Here is a 21,537-nt window from a genome sequence, read left to right on the forward strand (position 1 = left end):
GACGAGCTCCTGAAATACACCCGGCTCAGCCCCGCTGTGCTAACCGCCCTCTCTGCGAAAAGACTTCAAGTGGATCTGCCGGCGTCAAGATCTCCTTCATAGAAAGAAACTGAGGACACTCTTTAACCTTAAACTGAGGTTTTCTTTAAGCAATATCTTCAACTTTGGCCCAAACAGAATGCTTTGAAGCTACTCCATCACCTCAAATGGAAATATTCACATTCTCATTTTATCTATTGTATATATTTACAGACTTCTGAACAAATAGAAATATCTGTGTTTTTAACATGAGTTAGATCTACTTGTTGTTTTCCATTAAACAGGTTCACACTAGTTTCCTCTCATCGTGTCCTTAGAGATACAGACACAAATCAGCAGTTTTAGGATGTGTTTGATTTTATTTAGTGATATTTGTGTTGAAGTTGTCTTTTATCTGGTGTGTCTTCAAAAAGAATAGTTCATCATTTCGGGAAAAGTCAATAGACATGCTAGGATGGATATCAATGTCATTTCTGTGTGTTAAATTTGGATAAAGCCAGGCTAGCTGTTTCCCTCTGTCTCTAGTCTTTATGCTAAGCTAAGCCAAGGTAAACACATCCTCTAGTCAAAGTTCGGACTTGAGAGAGAGATACATCTTCTTATCCTACTCTCAGAAAGACAGTACTCAAACACATTTACAAGAATGTTAATCCTTCTTTAGGATGCTTCCCTAACTTATAACTCATTATAATGTGCTGTTTAAGTGCCACTTTGATGAAGTGTGATTTGCAAAAAACAAAAAGAAGAATGATTAAAATGGAGATAAAAGTAGCAAACAAACTAAGTCTTATTTCAAAACATTTATTTCTGATGACTCAGTAAAAACTTGTACATTTTGAAAAGATGTGTCTCTGACAGATCATGTGACTGTTACTTTTGTAGAGTTCAGTCTATCTCCGTATCACCGTGACTGTATCACAAAAAAAAAAAAAAAAAAGAAAAGAATGGAGGTGTCTAAATTCTTGTCCCGGTGTGTCCTGATAGGACTCAGGGACACATACATTCCGTCTCTTAGACCTCGGACAGAAACGTATCCCCTGTTGTCGTCATCTCCAGTCCAGGATTTAGGAAGTCTCGAACATCTTCTTCCTGTCGGCCTTATCTTCAATGTTTTTACGCCAGTCGCCGACCGCCTCTGTTGACTGGAGAGTAACAGCAAAGACTCATTAACACAAGAACCGTTCTCCTTTTTCAGTCAGTTTGAATCTAAAATGTGCCAGTATGTCTACTTTTCTATTAAATTACAAACGTTTGAGTTCAGAAGCCCTGATCTCCGTTCATTTCATTTGAGTATAAAAATCTGAGTTTAATAGAATAAGAGTTTTAGGTAACCTGTTACATTATTAGGGATGATTTGGATAATTTTCTGTCACTGGTATATTCTGGTGCTTGTGGGAAATTCTGACATCTAAAGGATACCGATAAGCAGCTAGTTAATAGTAAATGCAGACTGTTCTTAGGAAGAATCATCGGTTTAGGAAGAACCATCGGTTTCTTTGACAGTTCAGAGACATATGAACAGTGATCAGTAGTGGGAAGTGAAACAAGGATATGGTCATTTAAGGTGTAAGGTATTGTGACCTGAGTGTTTAAGACAGAATGATGAGGAGACCAAATGTATGGAAGGTGTTTACTAACAGAAAAAAATGGTGCTTGCTTTCTGTCTCAAAGTTTTGACTTAAAGTGTCCTGATTCTAATTACTTTGTACAGTTTTTCCTTTTAGATACATTTTCTGAATTGTTTCATTTACGATTTCAATTTACTACATTTAAATATTTCATTACTTTCTGGATGTTAATTTGATTTTATACTTGACTGTCTTTGAAACTTGGAATTTTGAAAGGTGATAAAAATCAATGTTAGAAAATGTGAATTTACCATGTTCAGTAGCTACATTTTTGTAATTTCTTCTGATTGGTCAACAACAGCATCATTACATCATCAGTTTTTATATATGATCTATAATGATTGATTGAAGTGTAACATTGATATTGTAATGAAAAAAACAGAATCAGATGAGAACTTGCTTGAACTCCTGAAAAAAAAGGATCAAGGTACTTCTCCTAGTTCACCAAAGTATTTACCTTTATACATTAACTTCTTAGGAAGCTCAACACAAACCTTATAAAGCTGCATGGTTTCGTCTGTACTGTCAATTCAAGTGTCACATGAAACACAGTTGGACATTTTTAATCTCTCCTCACCTCCTCTTTGACCTCCTTCTTGACTTGCTTCAGGTTGGCCCTCAGGTCCATGGTCACCTTGTGTTTTCCTCCCAGCAGAGCCTGCAGCATGGCGTCAGCAGACATACGCACCTTCTTCAAGGCGGGTTTCTTCACTCCGGCCAGCTCCACCACCTTCAGCCTCAGCTCCTCAATCTGGAGGCAGAGAAACATCAGTGACGATTGAGTTCATGTGTGAAACCAAAAGGTTTTAGGAACAAGTAGTCCCTCCAAACGATTACAGAAGTCTCAGATGATGCTCAAAGACTATGTTTCATCTGCAGCTACAACATTTTCTGACAAGTACATGTGTTTTTAATTACAGTGAACATTTTTTTACAGTTTCTTCACTGAACCCTAAAGGAGTGTTTTTCATGCATTACACTCATGAGACATTGCAGTGACACTAATATGTTTTTGCAAACTTTGAGTGATTACAAAAATGCTTAAAATACAACATTAGTGAACAGGATAAAAACATTGTAACCCTATACCTACAAGAACCAGTAAAAATATTAAATAAAAATGATATTTATTATATTGCTTATTTACATTTATTCTTAAACTAAAAGGAGATACAATCCAAAGATGGACAGCAACTCAAGTAGCAATTTTATGTTCCTGTTCTATCAAATTATTCTATATAGTGTAATTTTGTATGGTAATCTGTCAGCACAGTTTAAATCTAATCTTGTACGCCTCATTTAAACGGCCAAATGTTGCCCTCAGGCGGACAGTTCAGCATACCACACTGCAAACTGAGCTGGTACAAGAATTCCTTTATACCACTGGTTTACTTCCAACATGTGAATGTAAGCACATACTAACCTTATAGTTATTAAAGTCATAATTATTTGCGAGAAACAAGGCTCATCCAGAAGTGCTGCCTTGCTGATTTGAAACCGTCACATGTGATATAACTTTCACCCACTAAATTGTTGTAGCCTATGTGGATTATTGACACCACAACTGCATTTACACTTGTGCTCAATGGGGTCAGAATGTATCCACGGGTGGTTTAACTGATCAGATCACAATCCATCCCCATTGCATCATGAATGTATTTAAGTGTGTATCATCTGATTGTTGTATGATCACACAAAATGTATTTAAACGCAGGTAAATGGCCTTATAGATTTGAACAGAGATGACAATGACAATCTGAACAAGTCATTGTAACTTTGAATACGTTTCACTAAGAATCACCAGAGTTGTCCTCTGCCATTCGTTCATCTCACTCTAGAAATCTCGTGATTTGGAAAAACCAGGTAAAATCTAATCAGTTGCTTTATCAATGTTCTTGACTAAAAGGTAATGTAACCATACCATAGCAGATTCTAGAAAATTCTCTTAGCAAAGTTGCCTTAGCAAGACAAAGATTTAGGAAATGTCAACTTGGACAAATCCAATTTTAATGATATTATTAATTATTTATGGCCAATAACTTCCTCTAATGTCTCTCACCTCCTTGTCGGCCTTCTGTACTTTGGACTCGGCATCGTACCTCTCCTCGTCAACCTTGTCAATGAACCCGTTGATCTTTTTGCACAATTCCTGTTGACAGATAAATACATGAAGCAAACCACAGCTGTTCTAGTTAATAGGTTATTCTTCCATCCCACAAAGAAATATTGTTGTTTTTACTCCACTACTCTCAGCTGACAAATACAGTTTCTACTTACTTCTCAGATTTTACACAGAAAGCATAAAATATGACACTTTGTTAGATTAAACAAATAACCAGCATTATTTTTTATTTAATTTCTATGTTTTGATATTGTCTTTGTTCGTTTCGATTTTTATTCTTAGCTGTAGCCGAGAAATAAATAAGTTTTTATAATAAAGTATTTCTGATGAATAAAGTATTTCTTATCCTGGTTCTGAGCCTTTGTTGATGTTCATCTTTTGCAATGGTGGATTGGAAGGAACAGATAACTTTTTGATAACTCCACCATATGAAGATTTCAAACATTTTCTCTCTGGAAGACTCCAGCTATAAGCTTCAAACAGCTGTTAACCTTTGGAAACTTCAGCAGGGTTGAGTTTCCACTCATCATCTAAATTCAGTTTCAGAAGCTGATTCACTATTTAAGGCAAAAGACTGAAGAAAAGCACTGAACATTCTGTCTATTCAACATAAGAAACTGAGAATTTGCATCAGTGATGAAGATATTATTGGTGTCTCACCATGAGGGCTGCCTGGTCTATGTTGACTTCTGGGGCGGGACATGTCTCGGCCATGTAGGTCTCCTTTGTTGTTATAGCGTCCTTCTTCTCCTGCTCGATCCAGGTAGCAGCAATCTGCAGCATCAGACTCTGCAGGAACATACAAGTATGATGTGTAAAATTTGAATGAAAAGGTTTCACTGACACTTAAACACTGCTGAAAAAATCCTGGTGAAAAGATGAGGTGTTATGCTCACCTTCAGGTGATGCCTGCGGCTGGACGTCATTTTCTTTCCCCTTTGAGGCAAATATAAGAAAGTTACAATCAGCAAATGATGGAACTTTTGTGCATTACATTTATTTGCTCTTTGGCAGAGAGTTGCATGAGAACGCTGATTTGTACGTCAAATATAAGGAAACAACTGACGCTTGTTAGCTTAGCTTAGCGCCAAGGCTGAAAATGAGTCAGCATGACAAAATTGTCCTGGAGCACCAGCTCCTCTAACGCTCAACATACTACACATACATTGCAAACAGTTTTACATGTGGTTGTGTGCACAATAAATCATTGTTTTTAGTGATGGAGGTGTTGGGAGGTGGATGTGTTGGTTTCGGATGAAACCAGGCTCAATGTTCCTCCTTGTTTTCATACTTCAAACTAAGCTAAGCTAACTGGCGGCTGCCTGCACCAGTGCACAGTGACCCATGGATGTCATGGGGTCCACCAAATCAGATTATAACCTAGTTTATATACATCTATGAAATGTATGTGATTATACAGAAAACTTTCATTGACCCCAGTCCGTTTGTTTAGTGGGTTGTTTGTTTGTACGCAACATTACACAAAAACATCTAGACAGGTTGCCATGACACTTGGTGGAAGGATGCGTGTGTCAGGAAGTTTTTTATCACATTCTTTAACATTGTGCAATAAAGTTATATTTTGAGCAATTGGTGCAATAAGTGTAAGCAGTTTATTTGAATTTAATGGGACTGTTGGCAGAGTTAAGGGCTCAACTGAGTGTTAGTCTAGCTTTAATGTCTTGTTAAGGCTGCACATATTTAGAAACCTGACAGTAACTAACTTGATTTACAGATGGGCATGAATTAAATAAAACCAGATACAGCAATAAAAATAATAAGTTACTCTTACTGGGATGAGTTATGGATTATTGTGGAACTAGAAAGGTGTTAACAAAATAAGTGAATATTCCTTGGAGGATCAACAGCTAAATACTACCCCCTACTGACAGAAACCAGCATAACAGGATATAATACTCCTGTAGTGCAGCGCTCCCAAAAGAACCCTCTACCCTGCTGTGTGTTTGAGTTGGGTATTTATGGTCCAGCAGCTGCGCAGTCCAACGTGACACAGCATGACAAACTATCGTGCAACGCACTAATACATTAGTTCCCACTGATTAAATGATGACATTGATTATTCAGCAATGAATGCTTCTGCAGCCCTGTAAAGTGAGTCTGATGTGACCATACCCTTATTGTACAGACAGAAACGCACATTATTTATAACCCCCAAAAAATTGAAATATTCCTGTGCAACAGCGGAACCCCCCACTGGTGTTCTACACTTGTTTCAGAAAGATTTGATAAAGTTGAGAATTGTTATAGTTGGCAGAAGACATGAAGGATAAATCATGTCACACCAACACATGAATAAAATATCGGCACTTAAAGTGACGACAATGAAACCGATGAGTAAAACTGTCAGTGCTTCATCATGCAGTGATATGTGGAGGGAAAACAAACCGCAACCATTTGAAAATACAGATCGATCTAATGTATTAATATAACATCATCAGCCTGCAGTTGATGTGTTTCTCCTCACACATGCCAGCAACACTTACAGCTGCTGATATCTGAAGCCAAAGGTCAAGCCTATAAACTATCGTTCAACATTTATATTCACTATGACCTTTTATTTCACAGATGATTTCAGAGTTAAGGTTTCAAATCCTTTCAATGTTATTTGTATTGCGTAAAATCATAACATACATTATCTCAAGATACTTCACATATTAAGGTCAAGATCTTAAAAATTATAGAGACCCAACAGCTCCCACAATTTCTGCCGGGTACATTTATTAATTTATTATCTCAGTTATTTGAATGTAGAGAGTAATGGTTCGTAACGCTCCTAAACAAAGCTCCTAACATGACTAAGACTTAAAAAGAAGTCTGCATTTGGGTGCAGGTTCACAAAATAGACTGATTACATTTTCAATTTCAGTTGAATCCAGTTGTATTTTTAAAGCACAATATCATAATATATCATTATATCATTTTCAGAATTTCAAAAATTATTCAACTACTTTGTGATCACAACAGAACGTGTTTTATCAATTCCTATGTTAATTCTGATTAAACATCGCTGTGAACTACACTGGTATTTAAATCCAAAACATCCCTGAGATGTGTGGCAGTGCCCCAAGGTGGTATACAATACATGTAAAGAGCTGCTGTTTTAAAGAGTCAGACGAAATGTGCAAAGTTTGAGTCTAGTTCTCTTTTGCAGGTTAACAAGACCAGTACAGTGAAAAATGAGAATAAGAAGAAGACTGTACTCACTCAGACATGTTTGCTGCTTGTGATCTTCACACCCTGTTCAGAGACAGAAAACACTTAGTTAAACACAAGCAGACAGGTTCTATATAACACACTGACTGAACTGGACAAGTCTTGTTGCCCTCATGTTTTCCATCAATGACCCATTTGACCTCAAGCAGGTAACGTGATACACTTTACTATCATGGAAAACCGGCTGCCGGCGTCCACAAACTGGCTAAATTTGGATGGGCGGGGTCAGATGCCGTGGCCCTGGAGCTGAACAGTTGGCTCCTCCGAAGACATTCTGTTTGGAATTTAACTTCTTACGGCGAGCCAAAGAACTGAGCACGAAATGCCACCAACAGTGCAAGCAAATGCAGCGCAAAGCACGTAGTGAGAGCTGTTAACACCAACTCCAACATCTTGCAGGCATGCCGGCGCCGGGGGGCGTGTGCAGAAACTGTTAAGATCCTAATATGAAGAGTCGGACACGAATAATGCAGAGGCTTTGAGGCTTGAAACTGGTCAATTTCCCCACAAATAATGATAATGTGAACATATACAAATTATTAATATCAGAACTTGTTCTCTTCCACCACTGTGGAAAGGTATTCCATGATTTCAAAAGTGGTCACAAACATAAATCTCCGTCTTAAAAGGAGAATCACAAAAAAGTGAAAAGAATAGAAAGACTGAACAGAAAAAAGCAATATAATATCAGAGAATTAATTTGATAATTTTGGGAAATTAAGCGGGGATGGGCTAACATGCACTTCTTACTTTAAATACCAAACCTCAACATTTTCACAACACAATGCAAGACACACAAACACATCCAAAGGCCATGATATTGCACTAAGACCCCATCAAAATTAAACATTTGCATCAGTTTCCCTTAAGGTTTGAATACAAACTTCAACATGCCTGAGCTAAATGCCCTTCAGTGTCCTTCAACAAGTACAGTGAATCTCAGCAGCTGTTTCTATCTCTAAACCTCTAAATGCAGCTTCAGGGGTCAAAGGTCACACGTGTAGCACCATCTTTAATAATCTGTAGAATAAACCAAACTCCTACTTGCTAGCAAGAACCTCACTTTGCTGCCAGAGTGAAAAGAAGCGGCAGGAGAGCCTCTCACCTACTGAACGTGACGGGGAAGGTGAAGAAGAAGGGACAGAGACGCTGCCAAGTCCCCTACAGTAAAGAATAAACAGGGTATATAGGGTGCCAGGTGCCCACTCAGCAGAAAAGTCAGCCCTCTTTATGGTAGTGGAGAAACTTCAGACCAATGGGCCAACAGGCTCCAGAAATACCTCTGCAACTCTCAGAGGAACCTCGTAAATTTCTGCTGCAGGAAGTTGCCTCCATGGACTAGATGCTGAGACGCTATCAGGTTCCCGCCCACGGAGACAAGCAAGGGGGATGGAGCAATTGTTACACAACAGTCAGAGCGGAGAGGGTGACATGATTAATGCAGCACAGATACAGTTTCCATTATAGCAGCAGGCCAGCAGTGAGTTGTAAAGCTGTTAGTCACACAGCCATATGGCGCTTTGGTACATTTCAGTAAACACGAGTCTTCAGGAGCTTGACTCAAACAAAGCAGGTGGAGATCTTCCAAGGTTTACAGTCTGAGAAAACATGTGTGGTCTGACTGAAGGCGTCATGTTCACTTCAGATGATCTGCAGCCTTGGAAGTGGGAGCATGTTGCCAAACAGTGAAGAGAGGAGGCAGAATTAGAGCAAGCAAAAACTTTTTCAGTAAATAAAAATTCATAAACACAGAACAGATGTTGTTACAGTTCTTTCATTATATTAATCTGAGTGGATGTTATCACTGCACATATTCAGCTAAAGTGATGAGGATGATTGACTGTGAGAAAATTGTGCAGATTTGAATGTCAGTCAGCTGATAAATTCTTCTTTGATAATGAAGTAATGAATCTATGCCATTCACTATCCAATCAGCTTTGGAGAGTGGAAGGCCGTCATCATATGCCATTAATCAATAAATACAGTACAAGGACATGTAAACCAATAAAAAAAACTCATCATTCTCTGGGAAAAACATACTTTTATCATTTTAGAATCAAAAATGATTCTACATGCAAGTTCAACAGAAACTTTTCAAAACCAAATATGTCAGGTGGAGTTTTGGGGGAATGTGGCTGAATTGTTTTGACTTGTAAACATCATATAAATGTAGGTTCACTGAAAAGCGGAAAGAAAATGTTTTATGACGTAGTTTTATATGAAATACTCAAAACACAGCTCAGATGTTTAATGTCAAAGTGAGTTAAGGCCCTAAACGATATATAGTAGCTTAAAAAAAGTGAGAACAGGAGATAGTTACTCACCGTTTGTAGATTTCCATTTTGCTGCTGCTTTGTATTCCAGATGTGATGAGGAGGTAGCAAAGAGTTGTGACTTAATGGCATTCAGCCACATTTCATGACTGACACTAAGGAGAGATGATGATGATGTGCCGAGCAGCAGAGAGGAGAGTGAGAGGAAGGCTCTCTGCTGACATCTGCTGGTTAAACAACAGCACAGCCCTCAGTTAACTGGAGTAATATACTCTCCCTAACTCGCTGTCGGGCTAAGTCAAACATTTAGTAAAGTTAAAGTTTACGTTACTTCTCTACTGTGGGAAAATACTGAGGTTTTGGGAGGTTTCAGATGAAAGATAGAAATGTAGGGATACATTTGGTCATGGCTACAGAATGGCGGTCTTATATCAATGTGAGAGACCCCATAGTCCTGTGATGTTGATAAATATCTTGTTGAGTTATAAAATCAGTCTACTAACCAACCAATATGACTTTTGTCATAAGCTGCAATTCGGTAGATGTTATCAAATGACATATATCTATCTAACCTAATGTCGTACCCAAGTTTATTGGATCAGTGTTAGAAAATGTGGCCTGTAAAAAAAACTTGTAAGATCTCTGAAATCTCTATAAGTTTCATAAGGGCAGATATTGCCAATATCTGTAGTTACATCGACATCTTTACTTCCAAACCGTCAAACACTGTCTGTGAAAAACGACAGAATCACAGCATTGCCATATTCCAAAAAAAGGAATTTAATTGCACAAGTATTTCCAAATAAATGAAAAATTCAGGTGTAACAGGAGTAAATGATGTTGCAGACCAGAAGCAGTGAAAACAGAAAGTTGCATTTGAAAGTCTTTAAGAGGTCTCGAACATCTTCTTCCTGTCAGCTTTGTCCTCAATGTTTTTACGCCAATCGCCGACCGCCTCCCCACCCTGACAGATGTAGAGATTTGATGAGTTGAGATGTTGTCTGTCATGTCAATGTGTAAAAAAATATGGAAAAACGCCTCACCTCCTCTTTGACCTCCTTTTTGACCTGCTTCAGGTTGGACCTCAGGTCCATGGTCACCTTGTGTTTTCCTCCCAGCAGAGCCTGCAGCATGGAGTCAGCAGACATACGTACTTTCTTCAAGGCGGGTTTCTTCACTCCAGCCAGCTCCACCACCTTGAGCTTCAGCTCCTCAATCTGGAAACACAAACAGAGACTTAAAGACCAAACACAGCAGAGTGATACAGTCATACACACGAAAACCACACAGTTAATACAAAGGTGATGGTAGATCACCAAGCGACTTCAAGTGGACAGTTAAGTTCCATGTGTTGTTTCTCCTTCAAATATTGTTTCTACACTGGACGCTACAGTGACGCACCGTCACAGAGAGATATTATAAGACAGATTGGACCGGGGGCTGGTTAGGAGCCTTTACTGGTTAGTTTGAGATTACTAAACCTAAGCACACCTTTATCATTTGTCAGAAAAACCTTTTATTTTGGAAGAGACTGAAAGTCTGGTATTATTACTTAAAGGTTTAATGTGTACAATTTAGTGACAACTAGTGGTGAAGTTGCATGTTGCAACTGAATAACACTCCCTTCACCCTTTTTAGTTTGTCCAGTTTGGGCTACTGTAAAAAACATGGTGGCCTCCATAGAGAGGACCCGCTCCATATGTAAACATAAAGTATTTAAATATAAAGGCCCAATTCTAGGGTAAAGAAAACAACAATTCGTACAATTTAGATGAAACACACTGGTGAGAACATCACTATTATTATTTTGTATTCAATGTCTGCCACTAGATCCCTTTCACCAAAATCCTACACATTGAAGCTTTAATTAAAGGACAAGGTAGCAAGTAGTTATGCTATATTTCAAGTGAAAAGGAAAAACTCAAAATAGTTTGTACAATGCTCCTCAACAATTGCAACAAAAGCATCTGATCTACTTGCCCTCTGGGCAGTCATCATCAGTCATCATTACAAATAACTCAAACCATGCGTAGGAGTAAGTAAAGCCTAGAATAACATTATGTCAATGGATTCACTGAGAGTCTTAAACATGAAAGAGAGACTTATGTAAACACATCCAATTAATATTTCTTTTAACCTACCTCCTTGTCTGCCTTTGCAACTTTGGCCCCGTTGTCATATCTGTCCTCATCGATCTTGTCGAGGGACTGGTACAGCTTTTTGCAGAATTCCTGTCGATAAGGAAAGAGAAGAGTTTCTCTCACAGAATCAGCTCTCCATAACTTTAGGTCCTCCTCAATTTGTATGTTGGAGGGTTTTTTACCAGCAGAGCTGCTTGGTCTCCACTCATGTTGGGGGCGGGGCAAGTCTCTGCCATGTAAGCTTCTTTGGCGGCTGCAAGATCAGTAGTTTCCTGCTCCAGCCAGCGAGCAGCGATCTGCAGTATCAAACTCTGCAGGACAAGGACAAAGAGATTCTGTAATTTATACGTTTTTTTTTTCAAATTAAAGCTGCTATAACTGATAGTTGTTGTCTCTAGGGGGCAGAAGCTGTAATAGTTAACTTGTTCGATCCCAGTGGCATATTTGTACATCCAGCAGACAAAGAAACATGATCATACCACTGGAGTTGTGTTTGTCTCTGTAAGCAGCCTGAATCTAATTTATTTTCCTGTGGACAATAAAGACATTCTGTTCACTTTGTTTTACCTTGAGATGATGCCTGCGGCTCGATGTCATCTTCTTTCCACTTTAAACAATGAAAACATCATATTAATAACAACATTAAAGGATTCCACAGAAAATCTCCCCCAGGTGTTAAGGCCCAAGGTAAGATTTATTATGGATATATAGGCTTATTGTTTCCTCCATTATTAATCAATATTATTGGTCAATAAAATGTCAGAATAGTAAAAGTACAAACAGTAAAATGAATTTTAAAAGTAAAAACAGCTCAATGGATAGTATAAGTAAAAATAGTAAAATTTCATATATAAATTGTAATACATGGCAATAAGAGCTCAATGAGATCCAAGTTGAATAGAAATGTCCTGTTTTGTTTGACTAAACGTCTAAAACCCAAAGGTATGTGTTAACCATTACATCTGTTCTCATATCAATCCATTAATCGATATAAGCTCCTGTAATTATTTCAGCCTTAACTCACACAATTTGGGGAAAGCAGGGAATTATAAATCTTGATTTTGTGTTCTTGTTTGTGTAAGAAGCAAAAAAAGACATCAAAGAATAAAGTTAAACTTACTCAGACATCTTGGCTTCTTTTTGGTTTCAGACTCTGGCAAAAAATCTGGCAAAACCAAAAGACATTATTCGACAAATTACAGCATATAGAATGTTTTACTTTAATTTACTTTGATAACTATGACACATTTTCTTATTGACTCTGAACACTTCACACACATTTAGGTTTAAACACCTTCAACCTTTGACCCTGAAGTCGCAAAAGTGACGCTTTGACCGACAGGAGGAAAACTACACCTGTTTTTGTCGCAGCTCCATTGCAGCAAAATGTAACATCAGCACTTGTAGTTTTTATGGACTTGACTCATTGACAGAATCTTACTAATTTAGTTTAATCAGTTAAACTCAAAAATAAGAGACCAAGAGATTTGACAATCACTTCAATTGTTTACATTTACACACTGTAACACTTTCCATCATAACATATAATTAAGTTATTTTGAAATTGAATTTGGAATATTTTTTAATATATGCAGAATTTTCTGAATCTTCTGAAGGTTTTGAAAAAACATAATGTCATTGCTCGTAACTGTTTATTTCATGAATATATGTTTTCTACTGGGGAACTTGTGTGTCTCTGATCATTTCTCTGTGATGAAAATAGAAACTTTCAGGATTCACTCTCGAATCCTGAGTCATCAGGTCAGAGTTAATCCTGGCTCAGGGTCAAATGTCAACAATGACATTTACGATGATTTGTTTATGAGCAGTAACATGGAAATGTATTCACTCATACTACAGGAGGGAAGCAATAAGAATCAATTAGTGCCAATTATAAGGTTTGTATGTCCCAACACAATAAAAAACCTGCTTTAAGCTGATACATTTTCCCATAAATAACAAAGTTCCCCATTGTGGTACTAATAAAGCACTTCCTTTCTTGTCTTATCTTATTCAAGTCTTTTTGGGATGTTTATGTGGAATATTTAGTGGGTATTATTTGTTTCTTGCTACTCTTCTATAAATTGAATCCTAAACATGGTTCAGATTGACAACGTATGCAAGTTATATTTTCACATATTGAATTAATATTAAATATTCTAATTGGATTTTGGGAAATATCCCATGATAAAATACCTTGTAAATAAGTTGTTGATTGTTACTTGAATATCAACTGAGTTTTATAAACAAACTCAGCCATTGAACATGGTTTAAATTCTACAAAAAGTTGAAAGGTTCTTGTACAAATCCAGCATCATGTTTGCTACTCAGTATCCCTCATTCCCTTTAGCCAAAATTCCCAAAGTAAAAGTTTCTCACCTACAAAGTGACGATGAGGAGGGCAGCAGAGGCTGTTTGAAGGACTGGGAGACTGTCAGGTAATCACAGACTAAAAGATGAACATTTCTTGGGGGGGTATTTATGGGCTTAGGTGGGTGATCAGAGGTTTCTCAATATGGCCACGTGGAGCTCTGGGCCTAACCATGGCAATGAGGGGCTGAAACATACCTTCATCCTTTGACCTTGTAAATCAAATTTACAATCTCTGATGCTGGGTCAGGAGTATTCAGTGAGACTGGTTAGGCTGTCAGCAGGACAGAAAGAGACCTGCAACAGAGTCAAGAAAGACTAGACCTATTGAAGAAGATAGTCATTGATAGTCAACCTAAAAACAACCATCATCGTTAAATATTCCATATTTACAGTCTCTATACTTTCAAAATGTTAATTTTATATAACAAAACTCTAATTAAGGAAAACTGTTGGGGACACATAACCATAACACACAACTTGAGAGAATGTATGTTGTTATTTGGCGCAATACATATAAAATGTAATTGAAATTGAATCCGCCGCTCAACTTCCTGAGGTACAGCCTTCATTGGTCTTTTTATTAACCTGAAGCATGTTCCTATATTGTAAATTGTAATACATCATCATTTTATCCTAGATATGATTATTGATCATAATAGCAGGTTAAAATATCAAGACTTTACATAAGTTGTTAATTGTCATTGAGGTAAAGTGACTGAATGACAATATCATTCGCCACAGTTCAATTCCACAGATATGAATCTCTGACAGCTTTAAAGAATATTTCCCATTGGGAAAGTTTCAACACACTGCTGAGAAAGTTGAATGCAGCAGTTCCATGAAAAACAAATCAATTTTTGGTATAAATAATAACTGCTAATAATTCTGCCATTTACTCTTTTATGGGAACAGCACTTCATCTAAGTAATTTATATTTTCCCAAAATGTCTGATTCATTAAAAGTCACTTTCGTGAAATGAAGATATTAAACTGCAGCGAGAAGGTTCCAGCTGACATGAAAAGCAACCAATCTCAATATTAAACATGTAGTCATAATAGATAAAGAGATTTCAAAACACATTGAATTCTTCTACAATAAGGTTAATCACCTTATTTGTTGCTGACTTGAAATCAGAGCTGTTTCAGTTCATGCTGGATTTGGAAGCTGCAACTGAAACACAATAAAGGCAGAAAACAAGGGCAAAAAAGAAAGAACTTTAGAAAGAAGTAACATCGTCTGAAACATGATACAATTACAAAAACCATTGAAAAGTCAAACTGTTGCTGCTCACCTTCTGTGTGACTGAGCTGTGTGCATCTCTGGTCAATACGCTCCATTTGAAAATTATTATGTTTTTATGAGGAGAAATGAAGTATAGACATTCTTCAGCCAGTAAGGCTTCGTTAACATGTTTAAATCTCAGTCATTCTCCTTCGTCGCTTTGATTACTACTAAAATATTAACTGATAAACAACAATTGAGACATATTCATTGTATTAGCACATGTTTATCATGTTAAAATATAAGTATTAAAAGTATATATAACACAAACGCAAGTAAATAGAAATTAAGTACTTTGAGTAATAAACAAACATGAACATTAAAGCAAATAAGCATTTTATTTAAGCTCTTTTTAATTGCCACACTAAAGTAATTTGCTTATAGATTTTCTTCTTTTTCAGGTATTTTGTGCTAAATTGTGATTCAAATGTTTGGAGGGATTTGATTAACTTTGCATTTCCTTTTTTTTCGGTCAACATATCTGACATTTTTTCATAGGACTGAAGACTGCTCACACTGAATACTACAAAGACTGTAGGTGTGGAACATGAAGACCTCTGCTGACACCATGTGGTCAGTATGAGCAACACCACAGCCCTGTCCTGATACACAGTATCTGTATATTTCTACAAAAAAGCACATGCATATTTTCTGCACATAAACCTTTGAGTGAGTACAAATGTATGTGTATATTTTCTGTCCAAAGAAAGGTTAAAAGTTAAAAATAGAAATAGAAATAGAAATAGAAAAAAAAAAATTTTTATTTCCAACTACAGGTAGTTGAGTTTTGGGAAAGGGTAGCGAATGTTACTTTGAGTTTACTTGAGTATTTCATTGTAGATATTTATACAAATATATTTTGGTTTCTTTTACAAAAGAGGAAAATGCATTATGTGAGCAAAAGAGATTATAGAAAATTAAAGAAGATATTCACTTTTCACACCTCCCTGAACACATGAATTAACTGTATCCCTGCAAATTCATGTTTATATATTATTAACTTGTTTCGCCAATCAATGTTTTGGTAATTGCTGCCTGGATTATGTCCATGAACAGATGGAAAATAGAAAAAAACATTTGACAATGGACATTTTGACAGATTGTTATATAACAATAAAACATTTTTGACACGATTACTATGATAAATAACATTTTTCATTGAGTAAAGCATTATCCAGTCAGCATGACCTTTCTGAGGTTGACTTTGATGAAAACATGGATATGGTGTCTTGTCCCTTTATGATATGCACACCACTACAAAGAGCAAAACACAACCCTGTTAAATCTCATTCTTACCTTCCAACACAATTCATCTTAATCAATCACATTGATCTCTACAACAAAGACATAATTGTGATGCTTTGCAATGACTTTGAATGTGTAAAACCAATATACACGTTTGCATTAGGTGACACAGGCAATGAATTCTGTTTCAAGGTAAGTTTTGCTTTAACATTTGACAAAACAAAACAGTGAGAAATATTTTGTTCTGTACAGCGATCAAGATTCGATGATGGTGTGTCGTGTGCTTCCTCTGCAGTGTTGAGCATCACTGAGTTAAAGACAGAATACCTCATGAGATCAGATGTAGGAAACAAAGCATGTTTATTACAAAAACACTAAGAGCAGGAGGTTGTCAAAAGTGAACACCAACACAGAACCAAACGGGAAGTGTGAGGTCAAGTTAAAGAGTAGTTTCCCTTTTAACCACTCGCTATACAAATGTACAATAAGACACCAAGTTGAAATTGACAGTTTTAATGAAAGAAAAGGTTTTGGAATTCGATGAAAAAAATCATAAATTCCCCAAAAAAAGTACTTTGAACCGGCGTAAAGAAAGAGTTAAGTTGTTTAGGAAGTCTCGAACATCTTCTTCCTGTCAGCCTTGTCCTCAATATTCTTACGCCAGTCGCCGACTTGCTCTGAAGGCTGCAGGACACAAACAGTGCAGTCAACACTTGTCAACAGTTGTAATTGTCTTTTATTACCTGTGGGATTGCCCTTCTGAAGAGACTCACCTCCTCTTTCACCTCCTTCTTGACCTGCTTCAGGTTGGCCCTCAGATCCATGTTGACTGTGTGCTTGGAGCCCAGCAGAGCTTTCAGCATGGCGTCAGCAGACATACGCACTTTCTTCAGAGCGGGCTTCTTCACGCCGGCCAAGTCGACCACTTTGATCTTCAAATCATCGATCTAAGTTCAACCAGAGCAGCTTAAAAGTCAAATAAAGCCAAATGAGTGTCAGAGTAGATGTTTGCTTTAAAGGATAAGTCATTTTATTCTAGATACTTCCAGTCATTTAGTTGTATTCATTGCAAGCAAACCCCGTGAAAACCTAGTACAGTCAATCAACTGATCGTCTGTGTTGTTGAGTGTGAATATTCACCTGATAGATCGTATTTAAATGTTCTAAAAATCGAGCTGTAAATGAACAAACCCGTCAAAATATTTGCAATAAAAAACTGGAGACTTTGGGTTGTGTACGTGAATATGGGAGTGGAGATTTCTGGGTATGCGGAAGAACACTTCCTCGAGAGATAAGACAAGTTTGGATATTTTCTTTCAACTGCATAAGCAATAAACACTTTCTCAATTCGCCATATGATTAGCACCATATTCAATGAAATAAGAAGAAAAATACGGGACCAATAACATTAAGTGTCATCAACATTAAACTGGAACAAAAATGTTTGCATACCCTGTGAGACATTATAACTGTAGCACAGGAACAAGGGGGTAAAGGGAGAGATTGGGGGTAAATATCAGAAGGAAGTGGCTGAGATTAACACAAACACACATGCAGTCACACCTGCTTTGTATTCAGTCCAAATAATTGTTAAGTTGTTAAATGTTTTTTTCCCTCTCAGTTTTGTCTATCTATTCTCATGTGGAGAACAGATCAGTGCAGAGGCAGCAAGAGGAGGAGGAGGAGGAGGAGGAGGAGGAGGAGGAGGAGGAGGAAGAGGAGGAGGAGGAGGAGGAGGAGGAGGAGGAGGAGGAGGTTTACCTCTTTATCGGCCTTGCCCACTTTGGACTCCAGGTCGTACCTCTCTTCATCCACTCTGTCAATAATGGCGTGCAGCTTTTTGCAGGCTTCCTTAAACAGGAGAGACAGAGGTGATGTCAACATACTGATCCCAACCATTCACTAATGGATATTATGATATTTAATTGCTGACAATAACCAGGAAAATATGCTGCTAATTAGCACTAATACATGGCGCTAGGGCACCCCACGATGTTGAGCTTAAATTTCGGATCAGTTTAACCTAAACATCGCCATGCCAAACAGATTTAGCTGAGTACATGGTACGAAGTGTCAAACTCAGAACTGAAGTGTCTCTCACCATTAGTGCGGCTGTGTCTCCACTCGCGCTTGCTGCCGGGCAGGCTTCAGCCATGTAGGCCTTTTTGGCTTCTATGACGTCCAACTTCTCCTGAGCAATCATGGTCGCCGCAATCTGGAGCATCAAACTCTGTTGGACAAGAGGCACGTCAAAGGCAAGTCGTGAAGAAGGCACTCTGCGATAGCATTCACCGGGTCTTTTAGGTCACAATTCAAGGATGTCAAGACATGCACAGGAAATTAGTCCAAAAAGTGTTTAATTCAAAACTACTTATTCTCAAATGTGTCCTTAAACTTGTTTGCGCTGAAAAATATTTCCCACGTATTTGTCAGGTGAAAGTGGCCATTCAGGTAGCAAAGCAGTAGGAACACAAGGCCAGAGGAGGGCACAACAATGAAGGAATCAGCTTCAGTTACAATAGCTCATCAGACAAAGGACACTCTTCTCATCTCATTGTCCACAGAAGTCGTACATCCCATAAACTCCTTTATCCGCAGTTTAAAGAAAAAAGAGAGAAAAACATGGATCCTGGTCTCACAGAATCACTAACGTCACCTTCTTAAAACACTCTATTGTCAGAATCAGCCGCTTTCCTCCGCTGGTCAGATTCAAACATATATATACGTGTGTGTGTGTGTGTGTGTGTGTGTGTGTGTGTGTGTGTGTGTGTGTGTGTGTGTGTGTGTGTGTGTCTGTGTGTGTGTGTGTGTGTGTGTGTCTGTGTGTGTGTGTGTGTGTGTGTGTTTGTGTTGGTGTGTGTGTGTGTGTGTGTGTGTGTCTGTGTGTGTGTGTGTGTGTGTGTGTGTGTGTGTGTGTGTGTGTGTGTGTGTGTGTTTGTGTTGGTGTGTGTGTGTGTGTGTGTGTGTGTGTGTGTGTGTGTGTGTGTGTGTGTGTGTGTGTGCGTGGGTGTGGGTGTGTGTCAGAGTAGTTAAGACAACACAGAAGAAAACTCAACTGGAATAATTGTGACTTGACACTAAAAGCAGCACATCTCAATGTCAGGCCAAATACATATAACAAACTCTCTAATGGCAGATTCATTATCAAAAACGATGTTTTCCGGAAAACCTCCAGTTAAAAACACAGAGACAGTAACATGACATCACACAATAGTGACATGTTAATTAATTATTAATGGCTGATTGGCGAACTGTGAAAATCCAAAATAAAATCCAAACCTCCCAGCAACAACTGTCGTGTATCCCATAATGCACACAAACACAAAAACATCCATACAGATGTAAGCTGCTGGTTTTCTGCAACTACACTTTTCAATATGATTATTATTCATTTCCCTCATGATCACATAGCACATGTCACACAATAATACATTAATGTAGGTAACTGCAATCTGGTTAAAAAAAGGAAAAATTAGTCCTTAAAGCAGAGAATAGATTCAGTTTGGTCTCTCCATTAACAACTTGATAATAATGGTGTGTGATGTACGGGGCTCTGCAATATAAACCGTCAAAACTTCCTCACAACATAAGAAACAATGTGCAGCTTCAATTGTGCAGGGCTCCTTCACAATCTGATAATCTGTTGATCAGTTAAACTCTGAAAACTGAAAGTAGCTGTGAAATCGCTCTCACCTTGAGATGATGCCTGCGGCTCGAATTCATTTTCTTCCTGTAACGAGCACAAACCACACTGTCAGTGTCTTGACAGGAAATTATCGAATCAAGCAAAACAGCCACTTGTTCTAAATGTCTGATCCTGAAAGGTGAAAAATAAAAGTAGGTTCTGTTTTTCTGTCAGCAACATTCTCTTTAAGCATTTCTCCATCACTGCACTTTAGAAAGAAACACTGACGTTTTCATACCTCGACATGTATATCATGTTTGGTTTTCCTCAAAATCACGTCAGAAATAACTTTTGTTCAGAAATGATCAGGTTTATCTTCAAGGGGAATCCATTTTTCATGGTAGTTCCTTCCTTGTCTTGTCTCTTCATGTTTCCTTTTCTTATCTTGCCCTTTTCTTCCCATCATCAGTTATTTTATTTATTCTACCATTTTCATCTCTTCTTAGTTAGATATCAAGCAGAAAAAATGACATTGTCCAAATCACATAAGACATTTCTCTCTTTCTTGCCCTTTTTTTGGACCTCCTACTTTGACCTTCGACCCTACACTATTGTCCTATTTACTTTTTCTCTTAACTCTTTCCTTCCGAGTATCTTTCCTTCTCTCCTCCTTGTTGAATTATATTTCTGTTTTAACTTGACAACCTTTCTTAAACCTTCCTACATTCCTTCTCTTTCTTCTATCTATCTGTCTGTCTATCTATCTATCTATCTATCTATCTATCTATCTATCTATCTATCTATCTATCTATCTATCTATCTATCTATCTATCTATCTGTCTATCTGTCTATCTGTCTATCTGTCTATCTGTCTGTCTGTCTGTCTGTCTGTCTGTCTGTCTGTCTGTCTGTCTGTCTGTCTGTCTGTCTGTCTGTCTGTCTGTCTGTCTGTCTGTCTGTCTGTCTGTCTGTCTGTCTGTCCTCCTCCCTCTTTTCAATGGTGAATACTGCATGCTTTATACATAGTAACACTTAACACTTTCACTCCAGAAAAATATTAAAACTTACTCAGACATGGTGGCGGTTTCTTTTCTTCACAGCCTGTGCAAGGGAGAAAAACAGAAAAGAAGAAGAAAGTCACTGAGACACTGAGGGACAATAAAGGATGTTATAATCTGCTCTCTGCTTAAATACCGCAGCCTCCTCTCTTGGAAATGTGATCTATTCGAACAGTTGATGAGGGGCGATGGTGATAGAGCTAAGTTTGGAGTTTGGATCAAATGTCCCGACTGACGCCTGGGAGAAGCATGCAAAACCAAATATCCTCAGGGAGTTAACGCTTCAATTCCTTTCGTGGAGAAGAATCCCTGCATCAGAATGTGCTGCCACAGCGAGTTAGCTAAGCCAACTCCGGGATGCCAACACACACTGCAAAAACAAACCCGTCTCAACCAGTCACTCTGACCTGTATTCAGATTTCAAGTTATTTTAACTAAAAATAAATTCAGGGTTTCAATTTACTGTCATGGCTAATGAGTCTGAAAACTGTTAGAATCTTGAAATATTTGAGAAATT

The 21,537-nt window shown here is 37.8% G+C and overlaps 3 protein-coding genes across 3 annotated transcripts; all 3 read right to left on the reverse strand.

Moving 5' to 3' along the window:
* Nucleotides 1–1,103: 1,103 nt before the first annotated feature.
* Nucleotides 1,104–7,022, reverse strand: LOC133009167 (troponin I, fast skeletal muscle-like). Its single transcript, XM_061076579.1, has 6 exons — nt 7,015–7,022; nt 4,686–4,725; nt 4,450–4,578; nt 3,727–3,816; nt 2,245–2,418; nt 1,104–1,181 (listed from the first exon to the last, which is right to left on the reverse strand). The coding sequence occupies exons 1-6, from the start codon at nt 7,020–7,022 to the stop codon at nt 1,104–1,106; spliced, it is 519 nt and encodes a 172-aa protein (XP_060932562.1).
* A 3,160-nt stretch (nt 7,023–10,182) lies between these two features.
* LOC133009735 (troponin I, fast skeletal muscle-like) lies at nt 10,183–12,565 on the reverse strand. The gene is made up of 6 exons (XM_061077270.1): nt 12,558–12,565; nt 12,005–12,044; nt 11,620–11,748; nt 11,438–11,527; nt 10,340–10,513; nt 10,183–10,251 (listed from the first exon to the last, which is right to left on the reverse strand). Exons 1-6 carry the CDS (start codon nt 12,563–12,565, stop codon nt 10,183–10,185), a joined length of 510 nt encoding a protein of 169 aa, XP_060933253.1.
* A 4,378-nt stretch (nt 12,566–16,943) lies between these two features.
* On the reverse strand, nt 16,944–21,038 carry LOC133009195 (troponin I, fast skeletal muscle-like). The gene is made up of 6 exons (XM_061076618.1): nt 21,031–21,038; nt 20,031–20,067; nt 18,439–18,567; nt 18,099–18,188; nt 17,111–17,284; nt 16,944–17,021 (listed from the first exon to the last, which is right to left on the reverse strand). Exons 1-6 carry the CDS (start codon nt 21,036–21,038, stop codon nt 16,944–16,946), a joined length of 516 nt encoding a protein of 171 aa, XP_060932601.1.
* Between the last annotated feature and the right edge of the window lie 499 nt (nt 21,039–21,537).

This window comes from Limanda limanda, chromosome 8 (assembly GCF_963576545.1).
Source record: "Limanda limanda chromosome 8, fLimLim1.1, whole genome shotgun sequence".
In the NCBI taxonomy this organism is placed as follows: domain Eukaryota; kingdom Metazoa; phylum Chordata; class Actinopteri; order Pleuronectiformes; family Pleuronectidae; genus Limanda; species Limanda limanda.

Excerpts from the sequence above, each read along its gene's own strand:
- LOC133009167 (XM_061076579.1), bottom strand. Across the intron at positions 4,579-4,685 it reads GCCGCAGGCATCACCTGAAG|AGTCTGATGCTGCAGATTGC; the intron begins GTGAGCATAACA and ends ATGTTCCTGCAG. Across the intron at positions 2,419-3,726 it reads TACAGAAGGCCGACAAGGAG|ATTGAGGAGCTGAGGCTGAA; the intron begins GTGAGAGACATT and ends CTCTGCCTCCAG.
- LOC133009195 (XM_061076618.1), bottom strand. Across the intron at positions 18,189-18,438 it reads GAGACACAGCCGCACTAATG|GAAGCCTGCAAAAAGCTGCA; the intron begins GTGAGAGACACT and ends CTCCTGTTTAAG. Across the intron at positions 17,022-17,110 it reads AGAAGGAGGTGAAAGAGGAG|CCTTCAGAGCAAGTCGGCGA; the intron begins GTGAGTCTCTTC and ends TGTGTCCTGCAG.
- LOC133009735 (XM_061077270.1), bottom strand. Across the intron at positions 11,528-11,619 it reads GAGACCAAGCAGCTCTGCTG|GAATTCTGCAAAAAGCTGTA; the intron begins GTAAAAAACCCT and ends CCTTATCGACAG. Across the intron at positions 10,514-11,437 it reads TTGCAAAGGCAGACAAGGAG|ATTGAGGAGCTGAAGCTCAA; the intron begins GTAGGTTAAAAG and ends TTGTGTTTCCAG.